General features: G+C 42.2%; 1 protein-coding gene across 1 annotated transcript in view; it reads right to left on the bottom strand.

Annotated features, from left to right (window-relative positions):
• Positions 1–21,713, bottom strand: part of astn2 (astrotactin 2) — a gene marked incomplete at both ends in the record, with an annotated part of 479,012 nt that overhangs the window by 96,808 nt on the left and 360,491 nt on the right. The window contains 2 exons of the mRNA XM_084159665.1: positions 2,876–2,980; positions 4,085–4,209. Of these exons, the coding sequence (XP_084015791.1) occupies positions 2,876–2,980; positions 4,085–4,209 (230 nt within the window). The remainder of the gene's footprint in view (positions 1–2,875; positions 2,981–4,084; positions 4,210–21,713) is intronic.

The raw sequence follows: 21,713 nt of genomic DNA, 5'->3' as shown, positions 1-21,713 counted from the left end.
GAGAGTTGAGTTGATGACAAAGAGCTCGATTTTGGTCTCATCTGACCACAACACTTTCACCCAGTTCTCCTGTGAATCATTCAGATGTTCATTGGCAAACTTCAGACGGGCCTGTATATGTGCTTTCTTGAGCAGGGGGACCTTGCGGGCGCTGCAGGATTTCAGTCCTTCACGGCGTAGTGTGTTACCAATTGTTTTCTTGGTGACTATGGTCCCAGCTGCCTTGAGATCATTGACAAGATCCTCCCGTGTAGTTCTGGGCTGATTCCTCACCGTTCTCATGATCATTGCAACTCCACGAGGTGAGATCTTGCATGGAGCCCCAGGCCGAGGGAGATTGACAGTTATTTTGTGTTTCTTCCATTTGCGAATAATCACACCAACTGTTGTCACCTTCTCACCAAGCTGCTTGGCGATGGTCTTGTAGCCCATTCCAGCCTTGTGTAGGTCTACAATCTTGTCCCTGACATCCTTGGAGAGCTCTTTGGTCTTGGCCATGGTGGAGAGTTTGGAATCTATTTGATTGATTGCTTCTGTGAACACACAGCTTGTTACCTGTATAAAAGACACCTGGGAGCCAGACATCTTTCTGATTGAGAGGGGGTCAAATACTTATTTCCCTCATTAAAATGCAAATCAATTTATAACATTTTTTACATGCGTTTTTCTGGATTTTGTTGTTGTTATCCTGTCTCTCACTGTTCATATAAACCTACCATTAAAATTATAGACTGATCATTTCTTTGTCAGTGGGCAAACGTACAAAATCAGCAGGGGATCAAATACTTTTTTTTCCCCTCACTATATATATATAGTGAGGGGAAAAAAAAGTTTTTGATCCCCTGCTGATTTTATACGTTTGCCCACTGACAAAGAAATGATCAGTCTATATACTGAGATCATGTGGCAGATCATGTGACACTTAGATTTCACACAGGTGGACTTTAACTAATTATGTGACTTCTGAAGGTAATTGGTTGCACCAGATCTTATTTAGGGGCTTCATAGCAAAGTGGGTGAATACATATGCACGCACCACTTTTCCGTTATTCATTTTTGAGACTTTTTTGAAACAAGTTATTTTTTTCATTTCACTTCACCAATTTGAACTATTTTGTGTATGTCATTTACATGAAATCCAAATAAAAATCCATTTTAAATTACAGGTTGTAATGCAACAAAATAGGAAAAACGCCAAGGGGGATGAATACTTTTGCAAGGCACTGTATCTGTAAGGTCCCTCAGTTGAACAGTTACTTTCAAACACAGATTCAACCACAAATACCAGGGAGGTTTTCCAGTGCCTCGCAAAGAAGGGCACCTATTGGTAGATGGGTAAAACATTTAAAAAGCAGACATTGAATATCCATTTGAGCATGGTGAAGTTATTAATTACACTTTGGATGGTGTATCAATACACCCAGTCACTACAAAGATACAGGCTTCTTTCCTAACTCAGTTGCCAGAGAGGAACGAAACCACTCAGGGATTTCACAATGAGGCCAATGGTGACTTTAAAACAGTTACAGAGTTTATTGGTTGTGATAGGAGAACATTTAGGATGGCTCAACAACATTGTAGTTACTCCATAATAGTAACCTAAATGACAGAGTGAAAAGAAGGAAGCCTGTACAGAAAAAAACATATTCCAAAACATGCATCCTGTTTGCAATAAGGCACTAAAGTAAAACTGCTACAAATGTGGCAAAGTAATTAACTTTATGTCCTGAATACAAATAGTTATGTTTGGGGCAAATCTAACAACACATCACTGAGTACCACGTTCCATATTTTCAAGCATGATTTTATGGGTATGCTTGTCATCGACAAGGACTGGGGAGTTTTTCTGGATAAAAAGAAACGGAATAGAACTAAGCACAGGCAAAATCCTAGAGGAAAACCTGGTTCAGTCTGCTTTCTAACAGACACTGGGAGACAAATTCACCTTTCAGCAGGACAATAACCTAAAACACAAGGCCAAATATACACCAGCGTTGCTTACCAAGACAACATTGAATGTTCCTGAGTGGCCTAGTTACAGTTCTGACTTAAATCGGCTTGAAAATCTATGGCAAGACTTGAAAATGGCTGTCTAGCAATGATCAACAACCAACTTGACAGAGCTTGAATAATTTTTTTAAATCATTATTTGCAAACATTTTACAATCCAGGTGTGCAAAGCTCTTAGAGACTTACCCAGAAAGATTCACAGCTGTAATCGCTGCCAAAGGTGATTCTAACATGTATTGACTCAGGGGTGTGAATACTTATGTAGATATTTCTGTATTTCATTTTCAATAAATTTGCAAACATTTTTAAAAACATGTTTTCACTTTGTCATTATGGGGTATTGTCTGTAGATGGGTGAACAAAAAAAAGTATTTAATCCACTTTGAATTCAGGCTGTAACACAACAAAATGTGGAATAAGTCAAGGGGTATGAATACATTCTGAAGGCACTGTAAATACTTATTTTCTGTGTACTTAAGTATTTTCAAATAATGTGGCCTGAATCAACTACTTCTATTTGAAAGTATTTTAAAATAATTTCCTATAAATAGCCTACTTATTTCAAATATTATTTTCAAATACTTGGGTTAAATGCATGGGAGTGTATTTGATGTATGTATGCACACATGTATGCATGCATGACTAAGTCGCTTTGGATAAAAGCGTCTACTAAATGGCATATATTTGAGTCAGTGTATTTGAGTACTTTCAAATACAGTACATACCAATACTTTCCAAGTGTATTTCCAAATACATTCCAACATTCAACTACTTGTCCTTTCAAATAAAAAATATCTAAATACTTACTTCGAAATGTATGTGAAAGATATTTGAAATAGTATTTGAACCCAGGTCTGCTCCATACCTGTAGACAAGGTGATGGCACTGAGCTTGACTTTGTACAGGTTGCTCCTCACTCTCCACTGCTGAACCATGGGGTAGCCCATAGCCTCATTGAACTTGGCATCACCTGCAATGGACATACACACATAAACATAGTTATGAATAACTTCCACAATATCAGTAGGCCCACATTTTTTCATAAGATTTGAGTAAATAACTCAACATTTCACATTAATCATGCATTGAAAGCTATGGATCATTTGTGTCGAAGTTTGAGTTATACAAGCACATTTGTAACTGCCTGAAGTGTATTAGCTAGCTTTGTCTCTCTCACACAAACACTGTCCGTGTACAGTGTACATTCTGTTGTTTTCAACAACACCATTTGTCTTAGTACGAAAGTTCCCACCCAGTGTGCAATCACTGGCGGACGGCCGCAATAGCTCCAATTGAATTTCCAGCATTAAGGCAAGAGCAATCTTGCCTCCGTAATTGCATTACCAAACTTTCATATGAGTCTGGCACAACACAGGGCCATTAGAACACAGGAGCGAAGAGAACAACAACAACTAAATCCTCCCTTAAACCTAAAGCACTTATTTATTCCCAGTGGTGTTTGGAGAGGAGTAGCAGACACTCCTGGGAACTAGTCACAGGCCAACGGAGAGCAAAGTGCTGCAGCCAATTCAGCTAATGGACGGATTAGGGAGTAGTCCTGAGGTGCGGTATCAAGCCAACTGACAGAGTAGTCTCGGCCCCCACAGGGGACATAGGAAGGGAACATAGGGTGAAGAAGGTGCAGGTGTCAGCCTTTAGAGGGCCTGGAGAGGTGTGTGTATGTTCATATGCATGTGTGTATGTGTGTGTGTGTGCCTACTGCAGAGACGTAGGGATGTCAGGAACAATAGCACAATACAGTGCACAGGGAGCAGTGTCATTCTAGCTGACCCTGCACTCTGATGTCACTTCTATGGATTTACTGAGCAGAGAATGCTGCAGGATTTCTAAGTATTGAGCTTACAGGAAATTCAGCCGTAATTGGAAAATACTGTAAATCCTGGACAAAGTAGATACTTATACATTCTTTGGAAGGAACATATGAGAATAAATATGGATATTTGATTATGAAATATAGGTTACATACAGGATATTTTCTGTACACACTGGTATGAGTATACAAAGATGGATGAGGCAGGCTAGCACATGTGCACACACACACACAAACACACACCTGTGAGGAGCTGTACATTGGACAGTGGCTCAGACAGCACTCCTCTACACTGCTCCTCCACAGGTAACGGTATAACCATCAGTCCATCTGCTAGCTGGGGGAAGTCCTTGATGAAGTTGTTGTCCCTGAGAGAGAGAGAGAGAGAGAGAGAGAGAGCGAGCGAGAGCGAGAGCGAGAGCGAGAGCGAGAGCGAGAGCGAGAGAGAGAGAGAGAGAGAGAGAGAGAGAGAGAGAGAGAGAGAGAGAGAGATAGGTCAGCCCTGTGAGACACTGTTGGGTTTTCATCTCCTCCATCAGAGTGCCTGGTGCGACAACGTGGCTTATCTCATCATTCATCATCCCTTCTCTCCACTGTGTTTCAGACGCTCCAACAGAGAGGGACAGGTGGTGCGACCTGATAGCCATAGACACAGTGCAAGACAACGAACACTGCATGTAGAGATGGAGAGAGATTTTCAGATTAAACAACACCTTCATATTCTCTCATCAGGGCCAGCCCTAGCCTTTTGGGGGCCGTAAGCGTCATTTTGTTGGGGGGCCCCCCCAGCTCGCAGGCAAAACATTTTAGTGGCCCCCCTTTTGATGGGGTGCAGAGAAAATGTTTAAGTTTTAAAGCAAGTTTGCTGCAATTCTACACATTTTGCCATGGGGCGGAGAGACAAATGTGCGGTTACTGTTAATTTCCTGCAATTATACACATTTTGCAATGACTCATGCCATGTTAATATGATATCTGAGTAAAAGTGACTAACAAAATCAATGGGGGCCCACTGGAGGTCAGGGCCCCTGGGCACGTGCCCTTCGTGCCCGGTTGATAATTCGACCATGATTACTACAAGTTTAGATAGCTGGCTAGACTAATTTACCAATCCAGAAAATGTTAGCTGACATGGGCTAATTGAGTGACTGTGGGTCAGGGGCCCCATATCGGCCGGGGGCCCTAAGCAACTGCTTATGTCGCTTATGCCTAGAGCTGGCAATGTCTCTCATGACAATGTCTGGGTTATCAAGCAGCAACATAATGTTGCTTTGCACGACAAGGACTGCTGGAAGGATTACGGAGGCTTTAAATAATTTGAATGTTCACAGTTGAAGCTAATAGATACAGTTTAAGAGTGATAAATGAAATGGCTTGGGAATGTTGTGGGGTTTTCCTGGTCAGTTCAAAAAAAACTCAGGGTACTACAACTCGCTGGTTGGATCAGGTATCTCAACAGCATATAAGGATGATCAATTGCAGTGTGATACTGTAGAGGTATAAGTAGGGGCAGTCTCCAAAAGAGACCACTGCCTGGCTGCAGTAGTATGGGGGAATTGACTGACTCTGGTGAAGTGTGAGAGAGTTTGCCGGTTGGCTACCCTCTAAAGGAAGGAAGGAGAGAGAGATACAGACTGGGAACAGGACAGGTACTGTAGCTGCAGGGAGAGAAGCTCCGCCACGGAATCCACTTCACTTCTGTTTCTCTCTCTGCTGGAAAAGGAGTGAGAGAGAAGGAAGGAGGGAGAGGTAAATCCAATGCCACAATCCAGTCTACTTCTCTAACCTATAAATTATTATTTCTACTTCTCCAATGCATTGACCCTTCTTTAAATCTGACCTTCCAGTTTCAGACTGAAAAACACAAGTGAGTGTTGTGATGCAGTTCATGCAATACTCATGGCCATATTGTGCTATTGTGCTGAATATTACAGATAGACACACAGAAAGACAACTATAATCCTCTTTCATAGAGGTCAGCTTCTCTTTTACTTAACTTTTTCATTTCTTCCCTCGGTCTCTTGCTCTCTGTTTCGCTCTCACTTTCATGTATTCTGTATGGAGTACTGTCTACTGTGTGTGGAGCGAAGAGGAGTATCTTCCCCTCTCTACCCCCCTCTCCATCTCCCCTTCTAGTTGACTTTCAGGAGAGCTTTCCCCCTAACCGCAGAGCCCGTTAGAGGCAATCACCGCCTCCTTTTACCCCAGGACTGCAGAGGAAACTCAAGGGCAGAGAGCAGTGGAAAGCAGAGGACAGGAGATGCTGTAAAACGATTACCGGCTACTCACCGAAACCATATCGATTACCAAATTAAATCAGAGAGCTGGGAGCTCGGCACAGGGCGAGAACCCGGAGAGGCACGGCCCCTACAATATGAAGCGTTATGGATTTTTCACACCCAAACAAGACTTTGTCCTTGTCGCCCACCTAGGCACCTTATTAATTCCTGTATTTACTTTGCAGTGGACTTGTGTTCTGGCTGGGAGAGCAGCAGTAAAGCGAGAGGACTTTTTGCTGCTCGTTATTGGAGAAACGTGTTACTGTTTTGTACTGAATACATTAGAGAAGTGGCACATTGGGGTAAGAATGGGAATGAGATTCACAGTGGCACTCGTATATTCAAGATGTCATTCTCTCACAAGGAAAGTGGATGAAGTGGAGTGGTGACCACTTTAGTGAGATTAGGCTCTCGCTCGCTCTCGTCGAATCTTTAAACATGATGGAGGAGACGCCAACATGGACAAAATATAATGGTGGATTAAGGAGGAGAATTAACCCAGCTTTCAAAACACACTACCAATTTCTCTCTAGCTCTTCCTTTCCCTCTCTGCACAATAGGTTGTTTTAGTAATATTGTCGGTGAAAAGCTGTTTCCAAGCTGAAATGCAGGCGCAGCAATTACTAGCCAGCTGAGAAAATCTTTAATCCCAGCATAAAAAAGCAGACAGTGGTATTGAATGAGGTATTATTGGATGTACACCCACCCACACACACACTCACACAAACCCCACCCCTCTCCTCTTCTTCCCCCACACACACAGCTGGCCACCTGCAAGGCTTACAGTGTAGTCTGTATGTGTTCCACTGTGGTGAGCATGGTGTGTTTACGTCCTGTATGTTTCATTCAGACCCCCGGGTGTTCATTAGGGGAGCTGAGACTAAGCTGTCCTGCCCAGCCTACATGCCTCCAAATGGGCCAAACTCTCTCTATTTAGATAAGGGCTTCCATGTTGAGTTGAACACAAGTTGTTGTAGCAATGAGACAAGATGGAGGATCTTAAATTGATCACACTGTTGCCGGAGAAATGTACTGCAATGCAGGAAATGTCAAACTTGTAGTGTGGTATAAAAAACCTTCTGAAGTTTATATTTTCCACTTTTACATTTCAGACTTGATTTTCCCTTACGAAAAATGGATCCACCCCTACAAAAATGTAAATGAATAATAATCCACATAATAATTCAAATTTTCTGTTGCTGCAGGATTATTTTCCTGCCTTAGCAAACTGGCTCAAATTAAGATCCTACATCTGTATGTGCAGTGTTTATAAATATGCAGGCCCACGCGTTGATGTGGAAATTTCAACAACTTTATATATTTCTCTCTCTCTTGTTTTTTCTGTAACTCTTTTTACTCTCTGAATTGCTTCCTTTTGCTCTTGCACGCTCACACACACACACACTCACACAAACCCCACCCCTCTCCTCTTCTTCCCCCACACACACAGCTGGCCACCTGCAAGGCTTACAGTGTAGTCTGTATGTGTTCCACTGTGGTGAGCATGGTGTGTTTACGTCCTGTATGTTTCATTCAGACCCCCGGGTGTTCATTAGGGGAGCTGAGACTAAGCTGTCCTGCCCAGCCTACATGCCTCCAAATGGGCCAAACTCTCTCTATTTAGATAAGGGCTTCCATGTTGAGTTGAACACAAGTTGTTGTAGCAATGAGACAAGATGGAGGATCTTAAATTGATCACACTGTTGCCGGAGAAATGTACTGCAATGCAGGAAATGTCAAACTTGTAGTGTGGTATAAAAAACCTTCTGAAGTTTATATTTTCCACTTTTACATTTCAGACTTGATTTTCCCTTACGAAAAATGGATCCACCCCTACAAAAATGTAAATGAATAATAATCCACATAATAATTCAAATTTTCTGTTGCTGCAGGATTATTTTCCTGCCTTAGCAAACTGGCTCAAATTAAGATCCTACATCTGTATGTGCAGTGTTTATAAATATGCAGGCCCACGCGTTGATGTGGAAATTTCAACAACTTTATATATTTCTCTCTCTCTTGTTTTTTCTGTAACTCTTTTTACTCTCTGAATTGCTTCCTTTTGCTCTTGCACGCTCACACACACACACACACACACACACACACACACACACACACACACACACACACACACACACACACACACACACACACACACACACACAGAAGACTCCTCAGACTTCAATAGCATACTGTATCTGAAGCTGTACTGTTCTAGACATTCCATTTCCCACCACCCACCAAAGCCTGCATGTTCCCTTCGCTAAACGCAGAAGAGAAGCTCTTGGAGCGGATGAGATTAGCGTGCAGCGAATGCTCTCTGCTGTCTCAGCCTGCTCCCTGGTGACTCTCCCTCTATTTCTCTGTCTGGGCTCTGAGCTGTTCCTTTTCTCTTCTTCGTCTCCTCTCTCTCTCTCTCTTTCTCCTCTCTCTACCTCTCCTCCCACATCCCTACTTTACTGGGCCTGTTGGTAATATAGGCAGGCAGGCAGGCACCTCTGAGCTCTGAGCAACCATACCAGCTTCAGTCACACTAGAGCTACTCTGTGTGTGTGTGTGTGTGTGTGTGTGTGTGTGTGTGTGTGTGTGTGTGTCCATATTGATTTTATATCCAGGGAGGGGGATTTAATAAGAAAACAATGTATGTATACCAATTAAACACACTGAAAGGCACACACTGTCTATGCAGTTCTCCTTCTCTCTCGCTCTTTCTCCTTGGCCTTTCCTTGCTGCCACTCACACACACAGTGGTCAGGGACAGGGGTCATGTAAGAGCAAACACACATTCAGCAGACTCACTCCCTCTCAGTACCTGCATGGTGCCCCAAGAGAGAATGTATGGCTCATTACTAAGTAATATGGGGTTTATGAAAAGGGTGATGAATAATAGTAAGAATTTAGAGATGCAGACATACCTGTCTACTTTATCACATTTAAACAGAGGAGGCTGGTGGGAGGAGCTATAGGAGGACAGGCTCATTGTAATGGCTGGAATGGAATTAATGGAACGGTATCAAATGTGGTTTCCATATCTTTGATGTGTTTGATACCGTTCCATTTATTCCATTCCAGCCAATACAATGAGCCTGTCTTCCTATAGCTCTTCCCACCAGCCTCATCTGCATGTAAAATATACATTGATATACACTGAGTGTACGAAACATTAGGAACACCTGCTCTTTCCATGTCATAGACTGACCAAGGGAATCCAGGTGAAAGCTATGATCCCTTATTGTTGTCACTTAAATCCAATTCAATCAGTGTAGATGAAGGGGAGGAGACAGGTTAAAGAAGACATGGATTGTGTATGTGTGCCATTCAGAGGGTGAATGGGCAAGACAAAAGATTTAAGTGCCTTTTGAACGGCGTATGGTAGTAGGTGCCAGGCACACCGGTATGAGTGTGTCAAGAAATGCAACGCTGCTGGGTTTTTCACGCTCAACAGTTTCCCATGTGTATCAAGAATGGTCCTCTACCCAAAGGACATCCAGCTAACTTGACACAACTGGGAAGCATTGGAGTCAACATGGGCCAGCATCCCTGTGGAATGCTTTCGACACCTTGTAGAGTCCATGCCCCGACAAATTGAGTCTGTTCTGAGGGCAAAAGGGGATGCAACTCAATATTAGGAAGGTGTTCATAATGTTTTGTACACTCAGTGTATATACTCTGACAAATATGTATGGCTTTTAAGTTCTATCATGGAACCTTAAACCAGTTAAGTCTTCTACTGGTTTAAGACCCCTGAAAATGTCCTTGATATCATGTGCAGCATTTTTAAATGCATATTATATGTGTGTGTATGTGTTTGTGTGTGTAAGTTATATCTTCCAACTCCATTACACTACAGTCATTCCCCTCTTAAGATGTCCTCCAAGCATTGGTGAAATGATCCATTGCCAAATTGTGTTGCTCCGGCATCCTAATATCCACCCTTACTAAATTATATTGGCCAAGGAGAAGGATGATGTGCTCTCATGGGTGTATAATCATCCAAAACCACGTCTTTATACACTGCTTTAATACAGAATTAATGAGAAGAAAGAGGGATAGGAGAAGGAGGGGGGATTCAACGTGGTGCAATGTGAATCTCGGCCACTAGAGGCTACTCTTTCTCTGTATTGTGTATATAATAAGCCCCTACCCACCCTTAGCGGCATTGGCAGGGATACAGTATTTTCAATCTAACTTCCGTTTCCCCTGAAAAACGAAAGTGTGGGCTGCACTCAGGCTTCTTACTATGCCTGCTACGTTAGGTTAGGCCCTGCCTAAAAGGTTTCAGCAATTTGCCCAATGACATGCGATTGGGCAAACTGAGATCACATTGAGAACACTGTCCTTCAAACTCTATAATCATTAATGACTTCTATTTTATTATATATAAAGTTTTTATTAAAACATATCTAATAATGTATTCCCCCATATCCCCAGCTGTGCCAACCCTTCTGAAGTCAAATTCCTAACCCTTTAATGAACTCTTAAATTCCTTATTATTTATTATTGTACTTTTTGTCCCTTTTTGTCCCCAATGGGTAGTTACAGTCTTGTCCCATCGCTGCATCTCCCGTACGGACTTGGGAGAGGCGAAGGTCGCGAGCAATGCTTCTCCGAAACACAACCCTGCCAGCCGCACCAATGTGTCGGAGGAAACACCGTACAACTGGCAATGGAAGTCAGCATGCATGAGCCCGGCCCGCCACAAGGAGTCGCAAGAGCGCGATGGAACAAGGACATCCCGGCCGGCCAAACCCTCCCCTAACCCGGACGACGCTGGGCCAATTGTGCGCCGCCTCATGGGTCTCCCGGTCGCGGCTGGCTGTGACAAAGCCTGGGATAAAACCCGGGTCTGTAGTGACGCCTCAAGCACTCCGATGCAGTGCCTTAGACCGCTGCGCCACTCGGGAGGCCCTTAAAATTATTATTTTATCATAACCACTTTCTTTACAGTGAATGAAATGCTTACAGGCTTACAATGTTATGTGCTGAAGGAGCTCCGTCTCTTCACCACACACTGGCAACTATTCAAAGCAGAATGAGGGCAATGATCACTATGGCTGCCAACAGCTGTAGCCATTGAACAAATGGTTGTGTGAACAACTGAGCCTGGTTGTGAATTCTGATTAAACCACGTGTTCTGGTAGGGGGATCAGAGCAGCACTCAGGCCCCAATAGAAACCATCAGAGATATCACAGGTTATTATATTCTCTCATCTAGTCCATTTAACCACATGTCTTCCAAGGCCTTTGCTGTAGGGGGAAATCTAAGAAGCATAGTGGAGGAGCCATGCATATTAAATGAATCACATTACAATATCGCCTTGCAGTCTGACTCTTAGCATAATGACACGAGTTCTGAAAACACATGAAAAAGATGGGGTTATATTGATGTGCTTTTTATATGGAGAATGAATTGCATATCTTTTAGCCAGCCTCAACCTTGCATTGAATTAAACAACAGCGGTAACTGAGGGATAAACACTCCCAAACTGTGTGTACTAATTTAGACATCCCCTTTCTGAGAGAGCCCTGAGTCCTGTCACACACCCACCTACCTAGCAGCCGGAACACAACACCACAATTTGTTGCTTTGCTCCTTAGGCTACAGTACACCATCGCCGCTGTCATACATAATTCCACGGTGCATTACCATAATCAAAAATGGATATTACTCACACACTGACTCTGAAAACTCTCTCTCTGCTGTTCACTTCAGCTTCCGGGAATTGCTCCTCTGTAGCTGGCTGCTTGTATTTGTGTTATTCGTGTAGATATGTTCGAAGCGACTCCTAACACTGACAACCTCATTTAAATAGCCAGGCTTATGAATAATACGAGACTCAATACGGGGCGCAAGCTTGAATATTTAAATATGTACTAATGTAGAAATGCAATGTTTAACTAGATTATGTACAAGTTTACACATATCTCCTATGAGTCATCTACTGTTTGGTTACATCCTCCCGACTTTCCTCTCTTGTACCTCATGAAGAACCTGACTGCATGAGAAGTCAATGGAACGTGAGGTGGTACGGGGTGATGTTAAGCTTTTATGGCATCAGTGAAGTCAACAACATGCATACTTAGCATGCATACTTGATTGCAGCCAAATGCAAATCAGACTCAGGTTAAAAATAGTATTTTAAATTTTTGAAATACTTTAGCTGTGCTTGGCTGAACATGCCTGCCACAATGGAACTGATGGAATACTCCCAAAAGTGTTAACCCCACCCATCTGGCACTTCAGGCAGGCTCAAGCAAACACTCAAAGTATACTAATAATATTTCTAACACAAAACATATTTTTAATACTATCTGAACCCAGATCTGCTGCATATCCAAACGGATAGCTATAATGCAGAGTTCTTTCCCAACCTGGCAAATTGGACCATGAGATCAATAAGGACCATAATTAACATGATACAGACTGTTTCAATACCCTACTGAAGTTCAAGATACTGACAGGGAAACTATGTTACATACTGTAAGCAAGCACCAGAGACCAGACCCACGTTGTGCTGTTGTTAAGTGATTCTTGCTTAAATAACGCACTTAATCACAATGTGCGTGTTCCCTGGGTCTCACAGTAGGGAGGATGCTTTGATCCAAACCCCTCAGAATAACTCAGCAGAAAACCTATTTTGTCTGTGTGTTTTCACTTTGAACAGAGAGGGGACTGTCACGGCTTGGATCAACTCCATCTGATGATGAAATATGGCAGCAGATAGAATCAACAGTGATTACATATACGCTAACTTCAACCGTGATTATATATACGCTAACTTCAACCGTGATTATACACACGCTAACTGCATCTCAGTGCTTGAGGCGTCACTACAGACCCCCTGGTTTGATTCCAGGCTGTATCACAACCGACCATGATTGGGAGTCCCATAGGGCGGCACACAATTGGCCCAGCGTCGTCCGGGTTTGGCCGGTGTAAGCCGTCATTGTAAATTAGAATTTGTTCTTAACTGACTTGCCTAGTAAAAAATTAAAAATAAATAAACCGTGATTATATGTACGCTAACTTCAACCATGATTATATATTCACTAACTTCAACTGTGATTATATATACGGTAACTTAAATCGTGATTATATATATGCTAACTTCAACCGTGAATATATATATATGCTAATTTAAACCGTGATTATATACAGTGAGGGAAAAACGTATTTGATCCCCTGCTGATTTTGTACGTTTGCCCACTGACAAATAAATAATCAGTCTATAATTTTAATGGTAGGTTTATTTGAACAGTGAGACAGAATAAAAACAACAAAATCCAGAAAAACGCATGTCAAAAATGATCTAAGTTGATTAGCATTTTAATGAGGGAAATAAGTATTTGACCCCCTCTCAATAAGAAAGATTTCAGACTCCCAGGTGTCTTTTATACAGGTAACGAGCTGAGATTAGGAGCACACTCTTAAAGGGAGTGCTCCTAATCTCAGTTTGTTACCTGTAAAAAAGACACCTGTCCACAGAAGCAATCAATCAATCAGATTCCAAACTCTCCACCATGGCCAAGACCAAAGAGCTCTCAGAGGATGTCAGGGGCAAGATTGTAGCCCTACACAAGGCTGGAATGTGCTACAAGACCATCGCCAAGCAGCTTGGTGAGAAGGTGACAACAGTTGGTGCGATTATTCGCAAATGGAAGAAACACAAAATAGCTGTCAATCTCCCTCGGCCTGGGGCTCCATGCAAGATCTCACCTCGTGGAGTTGCAATGATCATGAGATCGGTGAGGAATCAGCCCAGAACTACACGGGAGGATCTTGTCAATGATCTCAAGGCAGCTGGGACCATAGTCACCAAGAAAACAATTGGTAACACACTACGGCGTGAAGGACTGATATCCTGCAGCGCCCGCAAGGTCCCCCTGCTCAAGAAAGCACATATACATGCCCGTCTGAAGTTTGCCAATGAACATCTGAATGATTCAGAGGAGAACTGGGTGAAAGTGTTGTGGTCAGATGAGACCAAAATGGAGCTCTTTGGCATCAACTCAACATGCCGTGTTTGGAGGAGGAGGAATGCTGCCTATGACCCCAAGAACACCATCCCCACCGTCAAACATGGAGGTGGAAACATTATGCTTTCGAGGGTGTTTTTCTGCTAAGGGGACAGGACAACTTCACCACATCAAAGGGACGATGGATGGGGCCATGTACCATCAAATCTTGGGTGAGAACCTCCTTCCCTCAGCCAGGGCATCGAAAATGGGTTGTGGATGGGTATTCCAGCATGACAATGACCCAAAACACACGGCCAAGGCAACAAAGGAGTGGCACAAGAAGAAGCACATTAAGGTCCTGGAGTGGCCTAGCCAGTCTCCAGACCTTAATCTCATAGAAAATCTGTGGAGGGAGCTGAAGGTTTGAGTTGCCAAACGTTAGCCTTGAAACCTTAATGACTTGGAGAAGATCTGCAAAGAGGAGTGGGACAAAATCCCTCCTGAGATGTGTGCAAACCTGGTGGCCAACTACAAGAAACGTCTAACCTCTGTGATTGCCAACAAGGGTTTTGCCACCAAGTACTAAGTCATGTTTTGCAGAGGGGTCAAATACTTATTTCCCTCATTAAAATGCAAATCAATTTATAACATTTTTGACATGCGTTTTCTGGATTTTTTTGTTGTTATTCTGTCTCTCACTGTTCAAATAAACCTACCATTAAAATTATAGACTGATCATTTCTTTGTCAGTGGGCAAACGTACAAAATCAGCAGGGGATCAAATACTTTTTACCCTCACTGTACTTTAACCGTGATTATATATATATATATGCTAACTTCAACTGTGATTATATATGCTAACTTCAACCGTGATTATATATACGCTAACTTCAACCGTGATTATATATACGCTAACTTCAATTGTTATTATATATAAGCTAACTTCAACTGTGATTATATATATGCTAACTTCAACCGTGATTATATATACGCTAATTTCAACCGTGATTATATATACGCTAACTTCAATTGTGATTATATATAAGCTAACTTCAACCGTGATTATATATATGCTAACTTCAACAGTGATTATATATACATTAACTTCAATCATGATTATATATACTCTAACGTCAACCGTGATTATATATATACGCTAACTTCAACCGTGATTACATACTCATTTTGGTTATTGTTCTCTCTCTCTCACTCTCTCTCTCTCTCGCTCTCTCTTTATTTATCTCTCTCCCTCCCTCTCTCGCACTCTTCTCGCTCAATGCGGTTGTCACTCAGATTGTAAATGGCCAGATATGATGTAACAAACTTCTTTATGACACTTTCTCTGATTGGTGTTAAAGATCTAAGGCTCCGGCCGTAAGACAGTAGCGAATGGCGGTGGGAATAACCACTTGGCAGCCTGTACTACCGCAGACAAGCTGAAACTGAATTCTTACCAGAGAGATTTTTCCAACAGATATTTCCTGTACCAAGCATGTTCCTGTACGAACCATGTTTTTGCCTCACAGACAGGAAGACATGAACTCCACCTCTGTTGCTTTGTCTTGAAAACAGATGCCTTCTCCCAAGGTGTTTCAATCTTTAAAGGTATGGTCCTATTGGAAATACCATAATTGGTCTAGGCTAGTCCATGTTGTGAGGTGTAAGGAAAAACTATAAGAAAAACTGTCAGAAACTAACAAAAGTGCAGTATATTGCATTAAGGGGTGGGAAAAACTGACAAACAAAAAACATTCCACTGAAATACAGATTCTCTGTAAAACCCAGCATTGATTTGCCAGAATTCAGTTGCTTATGGCTGAGACTAGTTGCTAGCAGCTACAGTATGTAGAGTATGTGTTAATCAGACAAGATAAACCCATTTCAAACACACAGCCCACTGAATCCATAGTCCCACACACAGAAATGTGACATATTTTGCAGTGCAGAGCCTTTAAAAAGCATGGATTGCAATGGTGTTTTGATGTGGGCCTAAATGGGGTAATTATTATCCTTCATAGAGGAAGAGAAGCACAAAAGGTAGTGCAGAGAGGGCTTGTTAGGAGCTGCCACAGACTGAACACTGAGGGAACACTGGGGAGAAGATGTTCTGTCTGGACCTTTCAGTCAGACACAATCCAGGCAGGGCACCCAAATGGGCATCCAGACAACACAAGCCAGACAGACAAGCTTTTGTGAAGAAGATAACATAAGCTCTGGGTTGCCAGATTGTTGGCCAGACATTCTGGTGGTAGAAATATTTCAGCGCTATGAAATAGCTAGCAGACATTACGGAAAATAAAGAAATAAAACAAATCAAGTATTTACTTGTGGTCCTCTATAGCTCAATTGGTAGAGCATGGCGCTTGTAACGCCAGGGTAGTGGGTTCAATCCCCGGGACCACCCATACGTAAAAATTTATGCACACATGACTGTAAGTCGCTTTGGATAAAAGCGTCTGCTAAATGGCATATTATTATTACTTGCCTCTTCTATTTCTTATTTTTTAATGATAAGTCTTATCTGATAAACATTCGGAAAGTGTTCAAACCCCTTGACTTTTTCCACATTTTGTTATGTTACAGCCTTATTCTAAAATGTATTAAATCATTTTTTTCACCTCACACAATACCCCATAATTACGAAGCAAAAACATGTTTTTAGAAATGTTAGCCAATTTATCAAATATACAAAACTGAAATATCACATTTACATAAGTATACAAACCCTTTACTCAGTACTTTGTTGAAGCACCTTTGGCAGCGATTACAGCCTGGAGTCTTCTTGGGTATGACGCTACAAGCTTGGCACACCTATATTTGGGGAGTTTCTCCCATTCTTCTGTGCAGGTCCTCTCAGGCTGGTTGGTTGAGGAGCGTCGCGGCATAGCTATTTTCAGGTCTCTCCAGAGATGTTCGATCGAGTTCAAGTCCGGGCTCTGGCTGGGCCACTCAAGGACATTCAGAGACTTGTCCCAAAGCCACTCCTGCATTGTCTTGGCTGTGTGCTTAGGGTTGTTGTCCTATTGGAAGGTGAACCTTCGTCCCAGTCTGAGTTCCTGAGCGCTCTGGAGCAGGTTTTCATCGAGGATCTCTCTGTACTTTGCTCCGTTCATCTTTCCCTCTATCCTGACTAGTCTCCCAGTCCCTGCCGCTGAAAAACATCCCCACGTGACGCTTGGCATTCAGGCCAAAGAGTTCAATCTTGGTTTCATCAGACCAGAGAATCTTGTTTCTCATGGTCTGAGTCTTTAGGTGCCTTTTGGCAAACTCCAAGCGGGCTGTCATGTGCCTTTTACTGAGGAGTGGCTTCCGTCTGGCCACTCTACCATAAAGTCCTGATTGGTGGAGTGCTGCAGAGATGGTTGTCCTTCTGGAAGGTTCTCCCATCTCCACAGAGGAACTCTGGAGCTCTGTCAGAGTGACCATCAGGTTCTTGGTCACCTCCTTGACCAAGGCCCTTCTCCCCCGATTGCTCAGTTTGGCAGGGCGGCCAGCTCTAGGAAGAGTCTTGGTGGTTGCAAACCTCTTCCATCTATGAATGATGGAGGCCACTGTGTTCTTGGGGACCTTCAATGCTGTAGAAATGTTTTGGTACCCTTCCCCAGATCTGTGCCTCGACACAATCCTGTCTCGGAGCTCTACGGACAATTCCTTCGACCTCATGGCTTGGTTTTTGCACTGACATGAACTGTCAACTGTGGGACCTCATATAGACAGGTGTGTGCCTTTCCAAATCATGTCCAATCAATTGAATTTACCACAGGTGGACTCTAATGAAGTTGTAGAAACATCTCAAGGATGACCAATGGAAACAGGATGCATCTGAGCTCAATTTCGAGTCTCATAGCAAAGGGTCTGAATACTTGTGTAAATAAGGTATTTCAGTTTTTTATTTGTAATAAATGTGCAGGAATTTCAAAAAAACTGTTTTTGCTTTGTCATTATGGGGTATTGTGTGTAGATTGATGAGGATTTTTATTTATTTAATCAATTTTAGAATAAGGCTGTAACGTAAGAAAATGTGGAAAAAGGGAAGGGGTCTGAATACTTTCCGAATGCACTGTATACTCTGGCAATCCATTTCATTTGACGATAATGATATAGGCCTACAAGACAGTGTTATTGGCTTTTGAAATATCACTTCTCAGAACAAGAAAAGTTTCTGCTCAAAGATATATTATGCAATTACTGTATGATAGTACAGACAGTCTTCTCTCACACGCTCAGAAATGATCATATAATGGGTCCCATGGCTGCTCCGCTAATATTGAGAGCAATGAGCATTCAGAAAGAACTAGCTCCAAAGTCCATCCTCTTTTTCCATCCTGCTGCTTCCAGAACTTTCCCACTTTCCCAAATTTGCCCTTGAGAACAATCCACTGCCACAATCTTTACCATATGAGATTTATGAGTCTTGTGATGGAGAGATGGATCCGAATGCTGTGTAATATGCGTAATAGCTTTAATATCTTGTTGTTTGAATGATTGGGTAATGAGACAGGGCCAGCAGCCGTGATATAACAATGATGAAGCAGCAATGTCACCCCAGAGTACCATTCCATGCTGAGCCTCAGCACACTCTACACTTTATCACCTTCATAAAAGAGGAAAACAAATTAAGAATTAAAGAGTTATTAGGAGAATGCGTCAGGAATACTGAAGTCAGGGCCATAATGAACCAATCAGGGCTGTTTACCTTGCGTAAGACTCTCATTAAAATCCATTTAACTCCCACACCTGTGAAGAATGATTTAATCTAAGCGTATCAGTGAAACTTGTCAATGTTAAGTCTATCATTGATTAAGCTCAAGAGTTGATCAAGTGTGTGCTGCAGGTGAGTTGTTGGTGGAGAGAAGCCTATGATGAGGTTGTTTTTTCTATGATGGGAAGACATCACTTTTTTATGACAACAGTAGTTTATGAGGATCAGGCGATCAAAATGACAATCAAAATGACAATCAATGTTGATGGGAAACCATGAAACCAAGGGACCAAAACTAAAGAACCACTGAGACTTTCTTTACAGATAACCCAATAAAACTGATACAACAAATCAGCTCATGTAGAGGAAAGCAACCAACGTCGGATAATAAAACATGATATTGTGGGTGAGAAATGCTAATAAGCACCTCAGCCGTCATCATGGATACTTCAAGTTCTACCGTACCCTCTCCTCTCGTTCTCCGTCACACCCCCTCGCAAACGGATGCACTCTACAGCCAACATTAGCTTCAGTTCACGTGGACCTATATTCTCCTATTCCACCCCTTCACTCTCCTCTCCGTGACTCACTTTTCCTCTCGCTCGTTCGCTCGCTCACTCACTCACTCACACACTCACACACTCACACACTCACACACACACACACACACACACACACACACACACACACACACACACACACACACACACACACACACACACACACACACACACACACACACACACACACACGCACACACACACACTCACACAGATGGATGTGAAATCAGCCATGAGGGGGGCCAGAGATCCATGACCGGTAGTTAGTGTCCTCCGTCCCGACACACTGCCTCTTCATTACACTTAAAGCAATGAGGAGCGCCTTGGCGCATTCATTCTCTCTGAGAAATAGAGGAAGAGGGGAGAGAAATGGAAATGAAACAAGTGGTAACCTAGCTAACATCAGCATGCTCTCGTTGTAGCCTATATGCTGTAGTTAATTGCAGCTTCTAAACAGACAGACAAGTTAACGGGCAAGGAGAGCAGCGTTGCAGTGGGCAAAAAATCAAAGTGAAAGAAGAAGTACTTATATTGCAGTGGTGGAAAAAGTACTAAATTCTCATACTTGAGTAAAAGTCAAGATACCTTAATAGAAAATGACTCAAGTAAAAGTGAAAGTCACCCAGTAAAATACTACTTGAGTAAAAGTCAAAGTATTTTGTTTTAAATATACTTAAGCATAAGAAATAAACGTATTTGCTAAAATATACTTAAGTATCAAAAGTAAAAGTAAAAGTATAAATCATTTCAAATTGCTTATATTAAGCAAACCAGACGGCACCATTTTTCTTTTTTTTTCTTCTTTTTTACAGATAGCCAGGGGCACACTCCAGCACTCAGACACCATTTCCAAACAAAGCATGTGTGTTTAGTGAGTCCACCAGATCAGAGGTAGTAGGATGACCTGGAATGTTCTCTTGATAAGTGCGTGAAGTGGACCATTTTCCTGTCCTCCTAAGCATAAGAAATGTCACGAGTACTTTTGGGTGTCAGGGAAAATGGATGGAGTAAAAATATAAAAGTAAAGGAATGTACAGATACCCCAAAAAACTACTTAAGTATTTTTACTGAAGTACTTTACAGCACTATTCTTTTGTTCAATAGAGGTCACTACTAATTCAGATCTTAGAGTGCCGCTTGTCCTTATTGTATGTTCAATGGAGACAAGAGGAATAGAGAAGGACATGCTGTGTAGCTTTTCAAAAAAGTAAATTTGCAAGAACTGGGACATATGTGGTAAGGGTCCGTAGGCATTTCAAAGTACTTTCAATTTATTTATTGTATGGAAGCATTTGAGTTGAATTGCCCAGAAAAATTGCCTAATCTCATCTGGTGAATCAGGCAGCCAATGAGTGCTGAGTTGTTATGCATCCTAATGCAGTCTTTGTAAGTCACTGCACAACTCCCAAGTCACACGCTAACTGCCATGCTTTTGATCACTAGTAATGGGCCAAGACAGCTAAGAGCTGGTTGGGGTGCTTGTTTCATTACAGATTGAGCAGAGTGACATCTTAGGGTGTGATTAAACGTGATTATGCCACATAATATACCGCCTCTCAGTGTGAAGGTACTAATTAACGTGGGATTATGTATATCATTATACCCAATAGCAGAGTGTATGGAAATTGTAGCTAGTAAACTATAATTTGTCTACTAGCATCAAACATTAATTGATGTGTGATTCTAAAGCAGGTGGTTTAACTAATTTAACTCGATAAACGTCAGTTATTCTCTTTAGAGTGAGAGGTCAGTTACGACTCTAGGTTACATGAAACAAGCCAATTGAAAACCCTCTCAGACTCCAATTCCTGCAGTACATTAATGAACTAAGGCACCATTCTGGGGCTAGCAGTAGCCCTGAGAGTCACCCACAACCCTCAGCAGCTAGTACCCCGAAAGGGTTAAGGCTGTTTTGGATGGCTAGCATAACGCTTAACAGGCACAACAGTTAATTTATACGCCACATTCTCCTGCTGTCTCCAGACTCATATTGATTTAGTGGTTCCTGTAGGCTCTGGTGTTTTATCAGACTACTGCACAGGCCTGTGCTTCTGACCAACTGGGCTAATTACTGAAAATAAAGTAATTCTCTCTTTCCATATGAGTTGATATGATACAGAGAATATAAAGCAGGAGCGCCATGATAAACAAAAACATAAAACAGCCATGGCAAGAGACTGGCATATGAAGGGTGTGAAGGATTGAGCACAAATCTGTCGCCAGAACTGAGGAAAACAAGAGGTAAAATAAAGTGGTCTGTCAATTTTTAGAAAGGGGTGTAAGATGAAAATGAACCGGCTGTTCAATCCATTCAAAAGACATGGTTGGGTTTTGCGGTGCGTTAAAAATGGGACTCAGACCCTGAGAGCTGA

The sequence above is a fragment of the Coregonus lavaretus genome (assembly GCF_964263955.1).
Source record: "Coregonus lavaretus genome assembly, chromosome: 4".
Classification (NCBI taxonomy): Eukaryota; Metazoa; Chordata; class Actinopteri; order Salmoniformes; family Salmonidae; genus Coregonus; species Coregonus lavaretus.
The sequence above is the reverse complement of the archived record's forward strand: the minus strand, read 5'-3'. Positions and strand labels throughout refer to the sequence as shown.